The 23301-nt window shown below is 37.3% G+C and overlaps 1 protein-coding gene across 1 annotated transcript in view; it reads left to right on the forward strand.

The window, feature by feature from the left end:
• The window catches only part of PPEF1 (protein phosphatase with EF-hand domain 1), a gene marked incomplete at both ends in the record, with an annotated part of 113448 nt that overhangs the window by 44870 nt on the left and 45277 nt on the right, over window positions 1-23301 (forward strand). The window contains 2 exons of the mRNA XM_080718805.1: window positions 5202-5316; window positions 10150-10196. Coding sequence (XP_080574931.1) covers window positions 5202-5316; window positions 10150-10196 — 162 coding nt within the window. The remainder of the gene's footprint in view (window positions 1-5201; window positions 5317-10149; window positions 10197-23301) is intronic.

The raw sequence follows: 23301 nt of genomic DNA on the forward strand, positions 1-23301 counted from the left end.
AGAAGGAGCTTGTAAAAGGGGTAGGGAAGAGAGCACACAATCACACACACACACACACAAAAAAAAAACAAAAAACAAAACAAAACAACCCTATAAATATAAGAGTAAAGAGCAGACTTGGCTTCTGTAGTCCTCCTGGGTCTGTGAGGATTTTTTTCAGCCATGTAAGTTTTACATTTTTATATTAGGTTCTCAAACATGTTCCAAGAGCTCTCATTTGCTCTGTAACCAAAGCAATGATGCCAGCTGATAGCCCCACCTTTTGTTCTACAATGATTGGGTCCCTGGTCTGGTGTTTTTGTCTGTCTCTGCAGATGCTGAATGCCAGTAGTGCCTCTCCCACTGCAAGCCTGGATCTCTGAGCTCTCCACAGGGTCTGTCCCTGAGTGTCTTTCTGTTTATTTAGGCAGTGGGTATTATTGGGGCTGAATCTAGTTTAAGCGTAGGTCTCCATGCTTTCCATAGATCCTGAACATGCATCTCTCTCCACCTAAATAGGTGGTGGGTGCTACTGGGACCAGACCAAGTGTATATATAGGAATCTGAGTTCTCCACAGATAGGGCTGGGTTGGTCTGATTTCTTCCCTGTCACCATGATTGGGTAGTCTGTGGCCATCTCCAGAGGTCATACTAGATCTCTGTGTCCTGTGAACTGTAGGCCCTTTTGCCTGATTTTCCCTGAGGGCTGTATATTACTCTGTGCCTCAGCTGTGCCCGATAAGAGACTCTATCCCTGCCTTCACCAGGTGAACTGCCAAGTTTCAGACCCTGTAAGTCTATCACTTGCAGTGCAAGTCCCTGTGGCCACACTGAGTGGTCTCCCTCGGGTATGACTAGTTCACTTATGATGCTATTGAGCACCATTCTGTATCTCGGCAGGACACAGTGAGCTGAGTCACCACTGCCACAGGTTCTAGCTGGGTTTCTGGTCAGTAAAATTTCTGTGGAGCGTGGAGCGTGGGGCAAGGTGGTTACTGCTTACAATTCCAATGAGCTGCAGCTGCTTACTTTGCATCAAGTTACTGGCTTTTTAGCTGGGGTGTCTCTGAAGGAGATAGTCCCAGCACAGGCAAGATGGCTCTGCTGCAGCCCTTGTGGCCCCAGCCATTGCCTGGTGGAGGTAGGCAGGGTACTTTTCTGTCCCGTTTGTTTTCTGGCTTTGTTTCTGCCTCCTTTCAATTTTTTATTACTTTGTTCAATTTTTTTACTGTGTTTTTTTCTCTCATCATTATGCTATTTCCACAGCAATAGAGTGTCAGCATATTTGTGTTGTGCTGCTTCCCTAAGTCACCATCTTCCTGGAGGTCTACAGAAAATATATTTTATTTTTTTATATTTTATTTTTTTATTTTGTATTGGTGCATTATATTCATACATCATATTGGGGTAAAAAAGCTTGTGTGTACATACATGTACACATCACTGATTTAACCCCTACCCAATTCCCACCCCATTCCCTCCCCATCCCTCCTTCCCTTGCTTGGCTTAGTGGTTGACTTCGATATGTTTAAGTACATTGTGTGTTTTAGAGATTTTCCTTCTTCCCCCCTTCCATCCCCTCATTTAGGTTGCCTTGTTTGATCCTCTATAGGATTTCCTTTTTCAAAAATATATTTTAATACTAAGGATTTTCTGTGGTTTCAAGACATTCTTGATGACTATGTGTTAATTAACGAATTAATTAAATAATTTTTAATTTATGTATTTACTTATTTGTTTTTGTGATACTAGGAATTATACCCATGGCATGCTACCATTAAGATACACCCCTGCCCTTTTTTACTTTGGGACATTTTAATTATACTTCCTATTGAGGTTCAATGTGATACAAACATATGTGCAAACATCACTTGGTGTATTTTTTCCACATCCCACTCTACTCTGCTTCATTCCTTATCATGTTACTGAAATTGGTAGCAATACATTTATATATGGACATAGCAAGTATTATTTGAACTATTTCCTTCCTCAAGCCACATTTGTCCCCTCCTTACCTCCCTCCTGATATCCCCTTCCACTATTTTGTTGTTCCCTTTTCTCATTTAACTTAAGTCCCTTTCATTTTCTGTTTTCTCTCTAGCTTTCACATTTGAGAGAAAATATAGGAACCTTGACTTTCTAAGACTGGCTGATCTCAGCATAATATTTTTAGTTTCACCCATTTTCCTGCAAATGACTTAATTTTGTTCTTTATGGCTGAGTAAAATTTTATTGTGTATATATACTACATTTTCTTTATCCATTCATCTGTTGATGAACACCTAGTTTGGTTCCATAATTTGATTATTGTGAATTATACCACTATAAAAAAGGATATGCATGTATCACTATTGTATTCTGACCTCATTTATTTTTTGGGTAGATACTGAGGTGTGGTATAGATGGGTCATATAGTGGTTCTGTTCAGTCTTTTGAAGAACCTCCATACTGATCTTTATATTTGAAATCCTTCTTTATTTTTTATTTTGAAACAGTCTCACTAAGTGTTCAAAACTAGCCATGAACTTATGGACCTTTTTTCTAAGCCTCCCAAGTATTGATTTTATAGGTGTGTGTCACTGCTCCTGGCTCTTAGTTTAAATTAAAAAAAAAAAAACCACAATTACCTTTTCAGACCGTAATTACTCTGATTAGTACTACAAATCGACCAGAAAAGCTATAATGACAAGTTAAGGTAATACTGAAGACATCATTGGAAATCAATAGATTAAATGTGTGAACTGAAAAAAAGCATTAAACAAAAATGGTTTGCCCATTCTTTCAAAATGTGGTTGAGGAAAAGTTCACATTCAAGTCCTTATTCAAGCTATAGTTTAACTTGATTTAGAATGTGTTTGTGAGAAAAAGACTTAGGAAGTATGGGTCTCTCTTCCCCAATCATGACCCAGGGGTCCTTTTCTTTTGTTCTAATTCATATGTTGCTACAAATCCTGTTTCCTGCCTTTTTGAAAATTGTTTAATAATGAAAATTCTCAAAATGTAAATCATGTATCTTAAATAAAAATAATTTATTTTAATAGCTATGATATTGGAACGTTCAGAGCACCATGAGACAGTATTGATCCAAAGGGTTCTAACCTGCTCTCAATCCTATATGCAGAGCAGTATCTGAAATAAATGTAGCAATGACTCTTTTCTCAGCCTTCAGTAATCAAAACCAGTTCTGTCCGGTAGAAATAAAATGTGAGTCATAGAGTTAGAATTTTCCAGTAGTCATATTAAAAAAGAAAACAAGTGAAACCAATTTTAGGAATGTACTTTAACTCAATATATAATACATTATTTAATTATGTAGTCATTCTAAAAGTGATTGTGACATTTTACTTTTTGTTTTCATACTTAGTCTCTGAATTTTGCACTTATAACACATTTCATTTTAAACTATCCCATTTCTAGCCTGATAGCCCATGTGGCTACTGGTTGCCATATTAGACTAAATAGTCCAATTTTTTTTGTGTGATACTGGAGATTAAACCCAGAAGCATTCTACCTCCAAGCAACACCCACCAGCCCTATTTTTATTCTTTATTTTATTTAATTTATTTTTATTTATTTTTATTTTTTGGTGGTACTGGGGTTCCTGGAAGCCCTTCTACTTCCGGGCTACACTCCCAGACCTATTTTATACTTTTTTAATTTTTGGAAACAGGATCTCTTAAGCCAGCGTGGCTGGCTTCAAACCTGTGTGATCCTCCTGTCTCCACCTCCCAAGCGCGGGATTACAAGCATGCGCCACCACACCCAGCTTTTATTCTTTATTTTAAAACGGTCTCACTAAATTGTGGAAGGCCTCACTAAGTAGCTGAGGCTGGCCGAGAACCTGCTATTCTCCTCTCTTAGCCTCCCAAGTACTGAGATTACAAGTGTGTGCCACCATTCCTGGCTTTAGTCCAAAATTTTAAAGTTGTGTTAACAGCTGATAGATTCATGTGGTACCCATATCTCTGCTATATTATATTTTAGAGTGTATATTTGTAATAGTTTATGGCTTAAAAAAGTAGAAATAGAAAAAACAAATTCTGGTACTTACCCCAATTTTCCAAATCAAATAATTGGCACAAACCTTTGGGAAGAAGGAAAAATAAATTTATTGATTTGCTAACAAACAGAAGACAGGACCTTAATAGTTCAGAATCAAATCCTGTGTTCTCCCCAAAGGCATCAATTCCCTTTTAAGAGTTAGCTCTTCCCCACGTCACAGGGACTTGTCAGAAGAGACAAGCTTATACAATTCATGTCTAAGTTGTCCCTGAGTTGATTTTCAGACTCACAGGTGCTAGGTGTCTAGTTTTCTATCATTTGGTCAGTAAACTGATAAGAGCCTGTTACTTGTTAACAAGAGGAGAAGAGGTGGAGGAGGAAAAGAGGGGAAGAAAAACATCAGCTTTGAAATAGGCTATCTATTAGCTGCTAATGTTGGAAGCAGACCCCCATTATAGAGACACATTGAATTAAAAAAATGCCTGGGGAGAAAACCAGTAAATTTATGCAAAGCAATGATCTCATCACTATAACTGTAAGAGAATATGGCATAAATAGTCATTAATACATGATAATCCAATTGTTTTATTTGGGTTTGGAATATGGTTTTTGGTTAGACTTATATATAAATGTGCTTGCCATTCTAAGCATACTCAAGGTTGTACACTGAATACTGGAACCATATCTGGGAGGCTCAATGCAGGAGTTCCCTGGGAGTTTGTCTGTCTCCTAGTGACATCTCTGAGCTCAGCAACACCTAATTTTCATTCCACGTGACAGGATGTCCCAGAAAATGAAAAGTGATACTTCTTCAACATACTCTGCTTTTCTTTCCCTTTATTATTCTCTGTCTCTTTTTTCCTTTCACTTCTATTATCATTTTGTCTGATCATTTCCTTAGGGCAAGTGAGTCCCTTCTCTTCTCATCACTTCAATTTGGCTCTCAGAACCAAAACATTCTCCAAATAGATGATGTCAACAGAGAACATGAGAGTACAAATGTCTTAGGAACCATTCATTCATTCAATTACAAATATCTACTGAGGGTTTTTTATATGCCAGACACCGTGCTAGAATAGTCTATGTGAGAAGAATTTCGAGGTTATCCTGAAATATGGCAACCTAAAATGTGTTCATATGCTTTGCTTTTATAGTTTTCTACACGGTTATGTCTTTCTTCCTGATTCATAATCTCTATTTCCTCTGCTTCCCCCTCACAGATACTTAATGCTCATTATGTTTTAGAGGTGTTATTTGAAGCCAGGAAAATACTGAAGCAAATGCCGAATTTCACTCACATACGAACTTATCCCTCCAAAGAGATAACAATCTGTGGTAAGTTTCAGAGTAAAGTCATTAAATTAATATTTAGGAGCCTCTTGGTCCTACATCATTTGCCTAACTTGAAAATTGCGTAAATTGGACTGTGTTAAGGGAAAAATGTTAATATAGAATTATCTATCATGATAGTACTGTTCCCCATCTTGTCTTTGCTTTGCATGCCAGCTGGCAGGAATTAATTATGTGAGAAATTAAAGAACTCATAGCTTTTTATAAAGGCAGACAGCATTTTAATATGGAAAACCATCCATGGGTGGAATAAGCTTTCTTTGCCCTCTGACTAGCTCTCATTATCTTTGTTCCATGTTGCTTTTTCTAGGTAGGTCTCTGCATACTACTTATGCTGGGAAGAGAAAAACTTAAGGCAGGGTAGAGATTAAATTCTTTTCTGCCCTTGGCTGCTGTTTAGATTTTTTCCAACTAGTTTCTGTAGCTTTTAGAAGAGTGGGAATGTCCCAGAAATCTGTTTCTTGTTCTTCTAAATAACAAGACTTGAGATTTTGTTATCATATAGGCCAGCCTGGCAGGATATTGCTTCAAGAAACAGTACACATTGAAATTCATCACAGTTGGTGCCCAGCATGCTTGCAACTGTCTGGGAGTGGAGTGCGTGGAAGGAACAGCAATTCCCTTAACTTCTAATTAAGCCTTGAGGTTCTAAAACAGTGATTGTTATTTTCCAAATCAATTTTAGCCTGTGTTTATTTTACTCTGGCAGGTAGAAGTGGATTTGACAATCTAATTAAACCATCTCCATTTCTAGCACCTAATAATGATGATAGGAACTTGATGATGTAGCAGTGCACACCTCATGACATGCCCTGAATCAGGTTTTCTAAGACCTCTAATGATTCAATTCCAACCTAATCAGGCCACCATATCTCTGACTAGTGGATGGTACAACTCAGTATGGAGGTCTTTGATCCAAGGGCTTACTAGGCCTTAAGTTTCATGGAAATAAAGAACCTTGGGTCATAAGTCTTGGGAAATCATGCCAACCTGTAACGCCCATGTAGCAAGCACTAGGTTTTTATTAGACTATATATAGCAGACCAGAGAGTGAAATCTGCTCCCATAATCTTCCATTATAACTCTAGTTGCCATTGCAGACATATTGTCGGCTAAAAAGATCTGGAAGAAGACAAAAATTATTTAGAGTGTATGGAGTCTTGGAATCTCACTGTATAAGATTTGAAAGAGCCAGGCATAGTGGCACACACCTATAATCCCTGTACTTGGGAGGTTGAGACAGGAGGATCACAGCAAGGGCAATCTAGTGAGACTCTGTTTTGTAAAAAAAAAATGTATGTACATACAGTTGTTAGAGGACTTTGTATCCAGTATTGTTGAGAGTATATTCTAAATAGCAAAGATAATTGAATTAATGTTCTTGGTCTCCCAGCTTCCTTTGTGCTTCAAAGTTATGTATTTCTCTTGCTACTTGATAAGATCTCTGATTTATGTTAGTAGATTTTTTACCTTTGTTTTAAATATATTGTTATGAACATATTTATTTTGTAATTTATCAAAATGATATATAAATTTATAAGAATCCCCCAAAAAACAAAAAATAAAACAGGACTGGGAGTATAGATCATAGGCAGAACGACCCTGGATTTAATCCCATGTACCACTCCCACACAAAGAACCAAAAGTTTCTCATAGAGATGGTCTAGTCTATCCCTTGTTCTTTTTTATTTTTCATTTCTCTTCTCCCCATTTCTTTTTTCCTCCCTTCTTTTCTTCTCTCCTTCATTTTCTTTTGGTGGTGCTGGGGATGGAACCTAGGACCTCACACCTGCTAGGTAAGCACTCTACCACTGAGCTACAGCCCCAGCCCTATATAGCCCTTGCTCTCATGGGTGAAATTGAGGCCCAGAGAATAGATTGTATTGCCTTCCATGAACTTCTACTTCATAACTTCTTTTTCTCAAAAACTTATTAAGCTAGTTAGAGCCAGGGTGAGAGTTAAAAATTAAGTCTCCTGGCCGGGTGTGGTGGCACACACTTGTACTCCCAGTACTTGGGAGGCTGAGACAGGAGGATTGCACAGGTTCGAGGCCAGCCTCAGCTACTTAGTGAAGCTCTCATCAACTTAGTGAGACCCTGTTTCCAAATAAATTATAAAATAGGTCTGGGAGTGTAGCCCAGAGGTAGAAAGCCCCTGGGTTCTATCCCCCGCACCCCTCCACACACAAAAAAAAATCAGGTCTCCTGTATCTCAGGTTAGAGGGTGCATCATATCTTCTCTCCTAGTTTCCATCATGCACTTGTCTGGCTAATGATTCCATTTTCCTCATAAAACAAAGACTGGAGAATAGGTAGATTGTACAGTTCCATTCATTTAAGGATTGCTCTCACTTGGATATTTATTTCCAGACTTTTTCCATGTAGCACCATGGGTAGAGGAGAAAGCCAAGATCATTAGGTGCTCTTAACATAGGTTTTATTAATTTCTGTCTTTAATAGCCCACTGAACACTTACAATTTGGGCATCATTTACAATAAAATTTAGCTGGGTATGGTGGTACACGCATATAATCCTAGTACTTAGGGGGCTGAGACAGGAAAATCATAAGTTCACGGCCAGCCTCAGCAGTTTTTAAGTGCCTCTGCAACTCAGGGGACCCTGTTTCAAAATACAGAATAAAAAATAGTGCTAAAGGTTTAGTTTGGAGGTAGAATGCCCTGGGTTCTATCCCCAGCATGACACACAAAATTAAAATAAAATAAAATTTAAAGTTGAGATTGTTTCCCAAACCATTTTGTTTTTAAAATAGTATTAGGAAAGGGAGATAAATTATGTTAAATATTTACCATTATTTTGTTTTCAAGATGCATTTTACATGTACATCTAAAATACCCTGTAGTTTTTAGCATGTATGAAAATATAGTTTTTAATCTACAGTTATGTTATAAATTATAACCAATTCTACGTTTATGTTTTTGTTTGCAGTAGAATATCTTTGTGTCTATCTTCCGCTGGCATAACTTTTTCTTTTGCTGTCAAACTAGAAATTACAAATTATAGCCTCAACTGTATGTATGTGTGTTTTTCCCCTGTGCTGGGAATCGAACCCAGGATCTTCAATTCTTAAGATGCTGAAAGTTTGGATTTTAGCATTCAAGCTATTACAATTCTATATATCCAAATATTTTTTGTTGGGGGGTACTGGAGTTTAAACCCAGGAACATTTTTGCCTCTGGAATAAACCCACAGCCTTATTTTTTATTTATTTTATTTTAATTTGTGACATTTGGAGTTGAACCTTGGGGCATTTTACCTCTAAGCTCTACCTCCAGACCTATTTTAGTTTTTTATTTAGAAACAGTCTCACTATGTTACTGCTCACTGGACTTGAACCTATAATCTTTCTTTCTTGGCCTCCCAAATATTAGGGTTGCAGGTATGTTCCACTGTACCTAGCTACCCAAACCTTTGAAAAACAAGTCACTCTGAATAAAATTGGGAATATAAAGTAGTTAACAAAATATATTAAACTGATAAAAAGTCCTTCCAATTTTATTTCCTTAGCTTTACAGTGAAACTTCATGACAGCAATAGTAACATTAATATGCTCTTAATCTTATTGCTAATATTGTAGTCATTTTATAAGTAAATGCTAGTGATGTAGGATTTTAATTTTCTTATTCTCAGTGAAATTAGAGTCTTCTATTGCATATATTTGATTAATCTTGGTTGTGGGATTTTAAGCAAAGTTAGTAAAAGCATTCCTAAATTAAATTATATTATAATTAAGTTTGATATGAAGAATAAAAATCTATGAATGAAGCTTATGAAACACATATTTTACCTAAAAATATCCAAACAGGGCTTTTGAATATTTACATAGTCGCTGTTATTTTTAATTAGTTGCTTCATAAATTCATATGATTTCCTTTAGTTGGCTTTCATTTTTATTTTCTATAACTATAAAATCAAAAAAGAATGTCAAGTATCACAGTTGGGCATGGTAGTGCATGCCTATAATACTAGTACTTGGGAAGCGGAGACAGACGGATCACAATTTTGAGGCCAGCTTCAGTGATTTAGCAAGTACATCAGCAATGTAGTGAGACCCTGTTTCAAAATTTAAAAATAGGGCTGAAGGTGTACCTTAGTGGTGGAATGCCTGTGGGTTCATTCTCTAGTAACACACACACACACACACACACACACACACACACACACACACAAATGTCAACTAGCTACAATTTTATGTTTCAGATGCTACTGTTGGAGCATATTCTTTAAAATATGTCTTTAAAAACCTTTGCATTTAGCAACTAAATGTATTTGTTGAGTGCCTACAATTCACTAGGTACTATGGTTCACCTTTTGGATTTTAATATCAACTGAGATAGATACTATTGCTCTTCTCCTAGGGTTTATAAGTGTAGGCAGTACAGAGTAATAGTCAGGTTTGAATCCCAGCTCTGGTATTTGGTAGCTGGAGAACTGCATAAGTTACTGCACTCTGAGCCTCATTTAGAAAATGAGAATGATGAAAACAGTACTCATCTCATAGAGTAGTTGTAAGAATTGAACAAGATATTACATGTATAATCCTTAATATAGTGCTTGGCTCAGAGTAACTGAAGCCCTGCATCATTATCTAGAGAAGAGGTAACTGTAATACCAACCTCTCTTCCCCCTAGAGGAGCATAAAAGAAAAATAAGGTGGAAACTATTGGTTGAATTATTGTCACCATAGAGTAAAAACCTAATATCCTGAGAACACCCAAGAACATTTGAATTTTAAAATTCTGTACAAAATAGACATTGTCTTGTTTCTTATTGACCAGTAACTTTCATTTGCTTTCTAGGTGATCTACATGGGAAACTGGATGACCTTTTTCTGATCTTCTATAAAGTAAGTATTTTGCTAAATATTTGCAGTTTTACTGGGGTAAGGCAGTCCAAGGACAGATAATATTAGTTTATTAGAGATATGTACAAGTACAGGTACAATATAACTTTGTTATTGAAGAAACACAGATTAATAGAGGCATATTGTTTTTTATTTTTTACACATCTCATAAAATTTGTTTAAGATTTAATTAGGGTTTTTGTTCAAAATTACTGTTACCTGTATATCCATTAGAATGTGTATTTGATTATATTTATTGTTTTTGTGTCATAAATGTCTAGGAAGTACAGGATGGAGAAGGAAGCAGTTTGTTTATTTTATTTTTATCTTGTTCATAAATGAACATGTCATATACCAGTCTTTTCTTCCAGTTCACACTAATTATGCAGGAAAGGACTTTCCCATAGTAAGTTCTAATTGCTCTCTTCCCTACCTTGATTCATCACCTATGGGCTCAGTTCCTTTTCCAGTGCTATGATCTACCTCAATTTATTGCATTTTTGCTCATGAGAGCCAGCACAGAGGGCACACGGCATCTTGGCTAGCATGGAGGTTCCTTCTGCATCTCTTTTACCAGATTTGTTTTTCTCTCTAAGCCAAAAGTTGCAACTTGAGTGTTTGCTTCTGGGACAACTGATGATATGTGGAAAACTGATCTGGAGATCCCTGCCTTCACTGTGGTATTTTGTGTGTGTGTGTGTGTGTGTGTGTGTGTGTGTGTGTGTGTGTGGTGCTGGAGATTGAACCCACAGGGGCATTCCACCTTGGAGTTACATTTCCAACCTTTTTTTATTTTTGTTTGGAAGCAGGGTTTTGCTAAGTTCCTGAGGCTGGCTTCGAATTGTAATCCTCCTATCTCCACTTCCCAAGTTCTGGTATTATAGGCGTGCACCACCATGCCTGACTCATTGTGGTACTCTTTGATACTGGTCTTCTGAATGTCTGTTTTTTATTACTGCATTTATTCATCTCAAGGTGCTGAATGTTAGCTGCAAAACTCAAGCTGGGGAGGAGAAGGAAGAGGGGTCCAGATGGGCCGGTCAATTGAGATAAATAGGGGAATTGAGGGATTTAAATGTTCCCCAAGGCCAGGAAGCCCACTGTCTTGGGATGAGGGAGGCCCTTGGGAAGTTGAAAGAGTATACAGTCTTGGGGAAGTAGACCAAGGAGAATAAGAGGGTCTGAGGTGGAGTCCAGAAGATAAGCAGCTGGAGTGAGTGAAAAAGAATGTTGGTGATGAGGAAGTAAGAACCTGGAAAGCAAGTGTATTAAATGGGTTGGTGTCTTAGTTAGCTTTTTGGAGCTGTGACCAAAATACCTGACAAGCATAATTTAGACGAAGAAAGGTTTATTTAGCTCATGGTTTTAGAGGTTTCAATTTATGGTTAGCTGGCTCCAAGGCAGAGACCAAAGGGCCTTGGGACATGGCAGAGGGTGAAAAGCCCCTTTTAGTTTATGCCAGTTAGCCAGCCAACCATAAAGGAGAAAAAGAGACAGACAGACAGACAGACAGACAGACAGACACACACACACACACACACCAGGGATAGATGCACTCTCTAATACCAAGTTTCCAGTGATCCACCTCCTCAAGCCATCTCCCATCTCTGAACCTGCTTGTACTGTCTAACACATGAGCTTCTTTGAGGAGCATTCTACATCACACTCATAATAGTTGTTCACATGGATTGATAGATCAGGGTCTGGAAAGGAAGTCTAGTCAGGTCCTACACTATGAAAGGAGGGTGACAAGTGGCAAAGTGTTGTTTTGTAGAGAAAGTGATTGTCCTGGGAAGAAATAGGTCCTTTCCCTCCAGAGAGCTTCAGGAATCAGGACTTCACTAGCATCCTTAAAGGGGGCCCATATTTACAGAGAGAATTCTTTCTTAATAAGTTGAAGAGTTCAGTCCTTCTATTGTTGACATTACAATCTGAAGAAGGAGGAGAGGAGTGGGGAATATAGAGAACAATAAAAAGGTAATTTTTAGAGGCTTTGGAAAATATATAAAAGGGGAAATAGTTGATTAAATTAAATTAGGAAAATAGCCACTAAATTCCAAGGCATTTAGAAAGGAAAATTGCTCAAGAGGTAGTTGACAATATTAAGGCGTGATCACGGATAGAACCCCAGAGTAGAGAAATGAGAACAGGGAATATTTTGAGATATTTTTAATTGCATTGGCAAAATTATATGGAGCATATAAAACTGGAAGGTGCTAATGTAAAGATTGAACAGGAGGAGGTGTGTGGGAAGAAGTGCTATAAAAGGGAATAAAGGTGAAAATATAGCATTCAGATGAAAGCAAGAAATATTTTGAGAGCTAACAGTGTTCAGGAAGTGGAGATATTGAGCCTGGCAATGGCACAGTAAGGCACCATTCTATTATATTCGGAATGGGTTGGGCGGAGGTAAGTGAAAAGGATGTTTGAAAAACAAGCAATCAAGAACCATGGCAGGTTTTTTGTAAGAATCAAGAATTTTGGCAGGTTTGAGTAAGAAGAAGGAATAATGTATCTCAAATGTTGAATGAACCACACAGATAAATTGCTTGATTTAACAGTGGAAATTGAGGGAAGAGCCATGGATGACAAGAAGATTTCACTTTAAGAAACAGAAAAGAAGTCAGGCATGGTGGTGCCTGCCTGAAGTCCTAGTATTGGGAGGCTGGAACAGGAGGATTACAGACTTTAAGGTAGCCTCAGCAAGTTAGTGAGACTCTAAGCTATTTGGTGAGAACCTATTTCTAAATAAAACATAAAGTAAGGCTGGGGGTATAGCTCAGAAGTAGAATGTTCTTGGGTTCAATACCTACTACAACTACTATTACTACTACTACTACTACTACTACTACTACTACTACTAAAATTAGTAAAGGAAAGAAAAATACTGAGAAGAGAGCTAATGTACAACATGAGTACTCTAGGTAATAAAACTGTACTGTGTATGGGATACATGTTAATTGGTCAATTTTAGTTGCCTTTGCCACAAAAACCAAAGAAAGCCAACTATGTGAGAAAATGGATATGCTAATTTGCCCCACTATAGTTACCTTTGCACTTCTGTATATATTGTATAACATGTGTTGTATACTTAAAATATATACAACATTTATTTATTTATTTTTAATTTTTTATTGGTGCATTATATTCATATATCATATTGGGGTAAAAAACATGTGTGTACATACATGTATACATCACTGATTTAACCCCTACCCAATTCCCACCCCATTCCCTCATGTTCCATCCTTCCCTTGCTTGGCTTAGTGGTTGACTTTGATATGTTTAAGTACATTGTGTATTTTAGAGACTTTCCTCTTCCCCCAACCTTTCTCCTCCTTTAGGCTGTCTTGTTTGCTCCTCTGTAGGATTTCCTTTTTCATCTAGAGTTCCTCCTATGACCCATTTCTCCCTAACTCTCACATATTAGGGAAAGCATCTGATTTCTTATTTTTTGTGATTGACTAATCTCACTTAGCATAATGTCCTCCAGTTCCATCCATTTCCCTGACAATGATGTAATTGAATTTTTTTTTGATGGCTGAGTAAAATTCAATTGTGTATATATCCCACAGTTTTGTAATCCATTCATCTGTTGATGGACATCTTGGCTGGTTCCATAGTTTGGCTATGGTGAATTGTGCAGCTATGAACATAGATACACATGCATTAGTTTGGTATTTTGGTTTCCTATCTTTTGGGTAGATACCCAGAAGTGGTATTGCTGGATCAAATGGTAGATTTGTTCCCATTCTTCTGAGGATTCTCCATACTGTTTTCCAAAGTGGTTGCACTAATTTGCAATCCCACCAACAGTGTCTTAGAGTTCCCACTTCTCCACATCCTCGCCAGCATCTGTTGTTGTTTGTGTTTTGAATGATGGCCATTCTAGTTGGAGTTAGGTGAAATCTCAGGGTAGTTTTGATTTGCATCTCTCTGATTGCCAGTGATGTTGAGCATTTTTTCATGCATTTATTGGCCATTTGAATTTCTTCTTTTGTGAAGTGTCTATTTGGTTCGTTTGCCCATTTTGTTATTGGATGCTTTGTTTTCTTGGTGTTGAGTTTCTTGAGTTCTCTGTATATTCTAGGTATTAGTCCTCTATTGGTGGTGTAGGTGGCAAAAATCTTCTCCCATTCTGTTGGTTCTCGATTGAGGTTCTTGACAGTTTCCTTTGCTGAACAGAAGCTCTTCAGTTTCATGCAATCCCACGTGTTGATTTGCCTTTTAATTTGTTGTGCCTTTGGGATCTTGTTGAGAAATTGTTTGTCTGTGCCTATATGTTGCAGTGTTGGACCTATGCCCTCTTCAAGGAGCTTCAAGGCCTCTGGTTTGATTTCCAAGTCTTTGATCCATCTTGAATTGACTTTTGTACAGGGTGAGAAAGTGGCATTAATTTCCAATTTTCTCCAGTGTATGTTTTTTGGCCCCTTTGTCAAAAATCAATTGGCTGAAGGTGTGTAGACTTGTTTCTGGGTCTTCTATTCTGCTCCATTGGTCTATGTATCTGGTTTTTTTTGCCAGTACCATGCTGTTTTTATTACAATGGTTTTGTAGTATAGTTTAAAGCCAGGTATTGTGATTCCTCCTGCATGGTTTTTGTTGCTGAGAACTACCTTGGCTATTCCGGGATTTTTGTTATTCCAGATAAAAATTTAAGAACTGATTTTTCTATGTCTGTGAGGAATGATCTTGGTAGTTTAAAGGGCAGTGTGTTTAATCTGTAGATCACTTTTGGAAGGATGGCCATTTTAATGATATTTATTCTGCCAATCCATGAACATGGACGATCCTTCCATCTTCTAAGATCTTCTTCAATTTTTTTTCAGTGTTTTATAATTTTCTTTGTATAGATCTTTTACCTCCTTGGTCAAGTTTATTCCTAAGCATTTTATTTTTTTGTGGAAGATCATGAGTGGAAGTGTTCTCTGAATTTCTTTTTCAGTGGATTTATGGTTGGTGTACAACAACATTTTTTTTAACAAAGGAAGAAAATAGCTGGGTGTGGTGGGCATGGTGGTGCACACTTGTCATCCCTGTGCTTGGGAGGCAGAGACAGGAGGATCTCACAGGTTCGAAGCCAGCCGCTCTGGCTTAAGAGACCCTGTTTCCCATAAAAATGTATAAAATAGATCTGGGAGTGTAGCCCGGAGGTAGAACGGCTTCCAGGAACCCCAGTACCACCAAATGAATAAAGAAAGAAAGAAAGAAAGAAAGAAAGAAAGAAAGAAAGAAAGAAAGAAAGAAAGAAAGAGAAAGAAAGAGAAAGAAAGAAAGAAAGAAAGAAAGAAAGAAAGAAAGAAAGAAAGAAGAAAATAGACTGTGATAAAGCAGTGGGGGAGGGAGCTGATCACCAATATAATTTATTTATATTTTCAACATAGGGACAACAAAAGTTCTGAAACTATGGTTATTTTAAAAGAATTTGTGATTACTGAGTAAAGACATTACTCTCTCTTACTAGGAAAAAAGGAACTGAAAAGATGGTTACCTAAGAAGGTAAAATGACAGGATAAAGTTGTAATGCTACTCCTGGGTCACTTAGCTTATGGCAAATGAATGTCTTAAGACAAAGGCAGTGAATGGAAAGGGCAAAATGTACATCTGAGGAGGTTCCTCTAAATTACAAAAGTCAACACTTTTTCCGTTTCTCTCTCATCTTTTTTTGTCTTTAGCTTTGTGGAATTGGGAATTGAACCCAGTATTTCTTTTTTGAAACAGGGTCTCACTAGGTTACTGAAAATCTCGCTATGTTGCTGAGGCTGGTCTTGAACCTGTATTCTCTTGCCTCAGCCTCCCAAGTACTGGAATTATAGGCATGTACCACCATACCAGGCTTTTTTCTGCAGAGTGAAGCTGGATATGGTGGTATATGGCTGTAATCCAGTACTTGGGAGGCTGAGACAGGAAGATCGTAGGTTCAAGGACAGTCTCAGCAAGTAGTGAGACTCTCATGAACCTAGCAAGACCCTGTTTAAAAATAAAAATGAAATAGGACTAGGGGTTTAGCTCTGAGATAAAATATCCCTGGGTTCAATTCCCAGTACCCCCATAAAAGAAAAAATACAGAATGATAATAAACTGCATGAGTGTAGTATTACCTAAAACCATGAATACAAACAGTTCTGGAAATGATTTGTCTATAATAATACAAGTGACAGTGATACCCCACCTATCCAGATGTCAAACACCAGTCTACTTTCCTTATCTTCACTTATCATTCATATGGTCTCAAACTCACAATTTACTAAGTAGGGTCTCTGAGCTCTTGAAATAGTTGTCACAGATCCAATAAACTTTACTCACAGGACAGACACTAGGCCCTTACTCAAAGGTCCATGATCAAGTATCAGGGAAATCTTTTCTCACAAAAGATTCACACAAGGTTGCCTGTCTGAGTACCTACTTCACAGCAGATTAGAGAGCGGGAGAGGAAGAGATGAGAGTCAGATATAATGATAGTAATAAGAAATAAAACTCTTCCCGACAGAGGAAATATATAACTATAGAAAAGAAGTAGAAAATGAAATAGAAATGTTCATTGACTATGGGGAAAGGAGTTCAAACCTCCCAGAAGTGCCCGAGGGGATGTTTAGATGGATGAGCCTGTACACTCAACGTTTTCAGTTTTATGGCATTTTCTCTATTAAGAAGTAAAGGGAACAAATAGCATGTTAAAAAAAAAACTTCCAATGAAAATGCTTAAAGTAATTTAAAAAGGTATTTTAAAAGAGTAAGCTTCAGTGGTCTGGAAAATTCATTTAAGTAATGCTTACAGTATGAGCGAACATCATTATTGGGTCTCAGATATAGAAAGATGACAGAACATGAAGAAAGATCAATTGAGAGAAGACTGATAGACCAGCAAAGTAGACGAGGAGTAAAGAATGAAGAACATCTCAAGTGACTGGAGAGGAGGAGGTGGTGGGTTCCTCTTTCTGGCATCAGATACGAAGGTTGCCTGCTCAGGGATTACAGCAAGTGCATAAGTAGGCCCTAAACAATCACTTTAAGAAATGGTAGTATTTCTGTGATGGTCTCTGATTCTCACTGTAGTATTTGTTCTCAACAGCAGCTCACTGTATCCTAATCACATGTGGCTTGCTGATAAGAGCCATAAGATTGAGTCTTATTGTTTTAATCCAGAGGCTTCCAAGCTTCTATTTAGAACTAGCTACTAAGCTGGGTGTGGTGGTGCATGCCTATGATCCAAGTACATGGGAGGCCAAGGTAGGAGGATTTCAGGTTTGAGGCCAGCCTCTGCAACTTAGCAAGACTCAGAGCTGGAATGTAGTCCAGAGGTAGAATGCCCTAGAAATAAATAGAGTAAGAATGAGCTAGTAGTAGTACATTTATTTATTTTTATTTATTATTATTTTAAAGAAAAAACAGAACTTAGATTGTGGGGAATATCTTGGCAAATACATCCTGTTGGGGACTTAAGGGGCTATAAAGAACCAACGTTTATGTTATACTATGTTTGATTCTCTCCATCAACCCAAAAGAGAAGCTAAGAAAACCTCAGACTTTGAATTAAGGGCACAAATATTTTTTGTGTGTGATACTGGGATGGAACCCAGGGGCATTCTACCTCTGAGCTACATCCCCAGCCCAATTTTTATTCTTTATTTTGAAAGGGTCTCACTAAGTTGCAGAAGGCAACTTTCTTATTCAGCCTTTAATTCGTGTTCTGCTAGATACTTTCTTCCCCATTAGTTCTTTTATCCAGCACAGTATGAAAAGGACTATAGGGCGGGGGTTTGGTCTAGACTAACTAAGGGCAGAGTTTGAGAGGAAGTTTTAATGTAGGGTCATTGAACTGCCTTCACCATATTATTCTTTTTGCCCAAATGGTTATTTTGACATAAGACTTCTATCATTATAACTGATCATAGAAAAATTTATTTGAAATTTATATTTTTCAAGGCATCACATAAAAGTGATAGGAACACACAAAGATGAATACAAAATTAATTCATTTCACATACATTTATTAAACACCTATTCTGTATGAGGTACTCTCTCAAGTCTTGGCAATATAGCATGACCAAGACACAGTAGTTAGCCTCCAAGAGATCACAATTTAGTGGGGAGTTGACTTATAGAAAGACAGGAGGTGTTGTGATTGGGATAAACATGGAGCTCCACAGGAGCTCTCTGGTGGGACAACTAACTTCTTAGAAGAGGTGACATTTTTTACAATCTTTTCAAAGAAGTTTAATAGGTGAATAAGTGCCTAGATCATGAAGGAAAGTTTGGAGGTTCAGGAAAGATTTTATTATTGCACATTCTTTTCGTGGTATACTGCAATGAACGATGGGGTTTGTGCTAATGACTTTCTCTTCTTCTTCTTCTTCTTCTTCTTCTTCTTCTTCTTCTTCTTCTTCTTCTTTTTCTTCTTCTTCTTCAACTTCATCTTCTTATTCTTCTTTTGTTTAGTACTGGGGACTGAACAAACCCAGGGAACTCTACCACAGAGCCACATCCTCCTTAGTCTTTTTATTTTTATTTTGAAACAGGATATTGCTAAGGTGCCTAGGCTGCCTCGAACTTGTGATACTCTTGTTTCATAGCTGAGATTTCAGGTGTGTGCCACTGCAGCTAGCCCACTGATTATTTTTGATATATTATTATGAGATTTTGGTTTCTTGAATATTTGATTACCCTTAAAATTGTATCATTTAGTACCTTAGTGAGTGCTGAAACACTTCAGCTCACATAATCCCATCTGGGTCAGAAAAGGATTCTTCCTCCATAGGTACCACATTCTTAACCATGACAGACCTTTGCTTAAAAGGGCATCTCAACTTTACATGACTTCAAGTATAATTTTATCATCAAGTGAAGCAATTTACATATCATTATCCAGGTCATATTTTTAGATTTTATTTTATGAAAATGTTAATTCTAATCAGCTACTTTTGCTTAATTAGAGTGACCAAATTGAAATACTTCATTCAGAGCCTCGCCCTTGCTAAAATTACAAGACATTTTCCTTCATTAAATAGAAAGCCTGAAATTTTAGATCAAGTATTGGCAAATTAGTTTGTTAAATTGATGCTGTGAGTGGCGACCTCCTGAAGCTGAAGAAGATGCATATGGACAGAGAGAAGCTAATTAACTCTTAACCCCACGGATATCATACTGATGCTGTCCAGTGGAAGCTGAGCTGTCCTGTTTTCCTTTTCTTTCTCTCTTCTTCATCATCCTCCACACCCCACGCCCATAACTGTCCAGCTGTGAAGGTAATCAAACATTTTCTTTATTCTCTCTCACTGAGATGCTTCACACTGCCACAGTGATCGACTTTTCTTTTCAGAGGAAGGCAGTATGTTACAATCAGAATAGACCTCTGAGGGTTCGCAAAAGAATAAAAAACTAATGCAGAGTTGAGGTCCAGAGGTTATTATTTAATGTGCCTTGGGAAATTGTCCAAATATATTCAAATAACTTCCAGATATCTCTTTTAAAATGCTTCAATAGAAAATAGGTGAGAATATACAGAACTCTTTTTGTCTCTGATCAAGTTACTTAGTTGTGATCTGCTACTTCTTTCTCCCACAAGTCATCTGAATACTATTCTGAATTTTAGTTACTCTGGGTTTTCTTTTTTTTTTCTTTTTTTTTTTTTTTTTTTGGTGGTACTGGGGTTCCTGGAAGCCCATCTATCTCCGGACTACACTCCCAGACCTATTTTATTTTTGGAAACAGGGTCTCCTAAGCCAGCACGGCTGGCTTCGAACCTGCGCGATCCTCCTGTCTCTGCCTCCCAAGCGCGGGGATTATAAACGTGCGCCACCACGCCCGGCCATGGGTTTTCTTTATTTATCAACTTAATCTCAAAGTCAGAGATGGTTTGTTATCACTTGCAGAATGACTCAGTTTGGTTTAGTGGAACTGAGTAAAGGCTGGGTTAGAGTATCAGTTTTTGTTTCTTTGAAGGAAATCCAGAGAAATCTCAGTAGCCAGAAGTCTAAATACCCAAAGATTATAGTGGGCATGATGATACACGGCTGTAATTCCAGTTCTTGGGAGACTGAGAGAGGAAGATAGCTGGCTTGAGGCCAGTGCATGGTAACAGCATGCCCCTGTTTCAAAAATAAAAATCAAATAGGGCCGTGGGTGTGGCTCAGAGGTAGATTGCATCTGAGTTTAATCCCTAGTACTGCAGAGACAAAAAAAAAACACAAACTAAAACTCATGTCCCATAAACTTAATTTATATCTTGCTTTCTAGTTCCCATATTATTCCAAGACTAAAATGTATTTTAATTCAAACTGCACAAAGCCACTTGACTAATACTGAACCAACAAGACAGATATTATACATCAGTAAGACTTGCCTTTTTAAAGCCATTGCCTTGAGGCTTAATATTTTTAAGAGTTCAGTATAATTTCAGGACTTTAGAATCACTTTCAGATACTGCAACATAATTTATTGAATGAGATTCATTATCACAAATCATAGTCTTTGAAGATGCATGGTGTTTTAAAAAGTCTAAAATTATTTAGCTATCAGGTATGCTGTATAAGGTCAATGGCCTAGTGACCATTACTATTTTTATGAAAAAATAAGTTTAATTAAAGAAATTTATTAATCTTTGCTTATAGTGCACATGAAATAAGACAGAGATTGCAAAGGTCTATCTACAACAAATTTTGAATTAACTAGAGAAAAGAAGTTTAAATATAATAAAATCTATCAATCACAATGGAAAACAGACATAATTTTAGACTGCTGAATGCTTTCTCAAATTTTGAAATTAAGGTTATTCTGGTTTCATGAAATGAACTAGAAAGTTTTTTTTTCTCTTGTTTGGAGTAATTTTAATTTCTGGGTCTCAAACTCAAATTTGTTTATACACTGCAATCAACCATGTGATTCTAATGTGCAGCCAAGGTTGGCAGTCATGGGTTTAAATAAACTATTTGCTCTTGAAAGTTGAGATAGAGTCTGCTATAAAACTGCATGGGGCTAATGCATTATTTGAATTTTCTTGTTCTTTTGAGCCAGTTCAGCTGGTTTCTAGTTTTTATGGAAATCAACCATTTCTCTAAAAATTACATTGCAATAGGTGATCCTTTTACATACATATAATTATTTTTTAACTTCTATGTATTGTTGTGTTTTTCAGATCTTTAACTTTATTTTTTAACTTAACTCAGTAAGGCTATGATGACTATATCAGTTTTATTAGTTCTTTAGATTTAATGTGTCTTATCTTTTTTGTTAGTGTTCTTTCCTTAATTTAAACTTTTATCTCTGATTGGTCTTATTGTTATTTGTCTACTTTCTTATGATGAATCAATATTTCATGTATACATCCCGTAATAATTATGGCAGTTAGCAAGGAAATGGGGTGGGAATTGGGGAAGGGCTAACTGGGTGATGTGTGTATGTATGCCTCTACCATCTTGTGCTCCACTGAGATGAATTCTTGGGTCTCTCTACAAGACTGTCTGTGTACTCTCATGACATAGCAGTTGGCTTTCCCCAGTTTGGGTGAACAAAGAGAACGGGCTTGAACTTGCAGTGTCTTTTATGATTTAGTCTCCAAAGTTGCACATCATTACTTCTGCTTTTTTTTTTTCTATTCATTAGAATTAGCTCACTAAGTCCAGCCCACACTCAAAGGAAGACAAATTAGGCTTCACCTTTTAAAGAGGATGTAAGGGAATTACTGGATATTATTTTAACTTTTTCTACACTGGGGATCAAACCCAGGACCTCACACATGATAGGCCAGTGCTCTACCACTGAACTTTATCTCTGGTTCTGACATTATTTTAAACCAATAATTAATTTGAATACTTCACTATATATTTTAAACAATTTATTCTAGCATTTATAAGAGTTAATATATGAAGCAGAAACTTGTTCGCTTGCATGTTGACTAAAAGTTCATGAAATTTAAGTTCTTCATAAATTACCTTTTATTATGACATGTTGTATTGTTTTTTTTGTTTGTTTGTTTGTTTGTTTGTTTGTTTTTTGGTGGTACTGGGGTTCCTGGAAGCCCTTCTTCCTCCGGGCTACACTCCCAGACCTATTTTATATTTTTGAAACAGGGTCTCTTACGCCAGCGCGGCTGGCTTCGAACCTGCGCGATCCTCCTGTCTCCGCCTCCCAAGCGCGGGGATTACAAGCGTGCGCCACCACGCCCGGCTGACATGTTGTATTGTGATGCTAACATTTTATTCTTAAAATCTACTTTGTTGAGTATTAATATTTCCATTATTATTTTCTTTTTCTTCATTTCCACCTCTTATCTACTTTTTCATGTGTATTTCTTATAAATGACATATACCTGATATTTCTTTTTGTGTGTGTGGTACTGGGAATGAAACCCAGGGGCATTCTACATCCGAGCTACACCCCAGCCCTATTTTTTATTCTTTATTTTGAAACAGGGTCTCACTAAGTTGCGGAGGGCCTCACTAAGTAGCTGAGGCTGGCTGAGAACCAGGGTCCTCCTGTCTCAGCCTCCCAAGTACTGGCAATACAAGCATGCAGCACCACGCTGGCTCATAACTGACATTGCTGATAAATATGTGTGTATGTATCTCAAATATCTATAATTTTTTCTCCATAATGAGTCCCTTGTTCTCCCATAAGATAATTCTTTAGTTTCACACTTTGCATGTCTCTCAAGCAGAAAAGATTTTGCAGAGCATTTTACTTCCCTTCGGTCACCTCCTTTTGCAAATCTTTGATATTGCCTATGCTGTATTTACAGCATTTTTCTTTTCTATTTCTAGAATACATGCTTAGTACTTAATGCAAGTTCTAGAGTATCATATTTATTTGTACTTAATTATATACTGCAAGGTCCATTGGTTACATCTGTGTTCTTTCCTCTTGGTCTTTCCTTGGCTTCAGGTTTTTTTTTTAAATTGTTACTGTATAGTTATTTATTTAGAATATTTTCTTGAGTGTTTTTTTCTGTGGAGTGTGTGGGTGCTATTTTCTTTAAATGCAAGGTCTTGGACTTCCGGGAAGATGGCGACCGAGAAAAGCGGGGCTTAAGAGCCCCGCTAACAACAAATTTCCATTACCACAAAATCAGCGCCTTTCATAGCCAGAAAACACCATCACCAGTGAAACAAAA

This window comes from Muscardinus avellanarius (genome assembly GCF_963383645.1).
Source record: "Muscardinus avellanarius genome assembly, chromosome: X".
NCBI lineage: Eukaryota > Metazoa > Chordata > Mammalia > Rodentia > Gliridae > Muscardinus > Muscardinus avellanarius.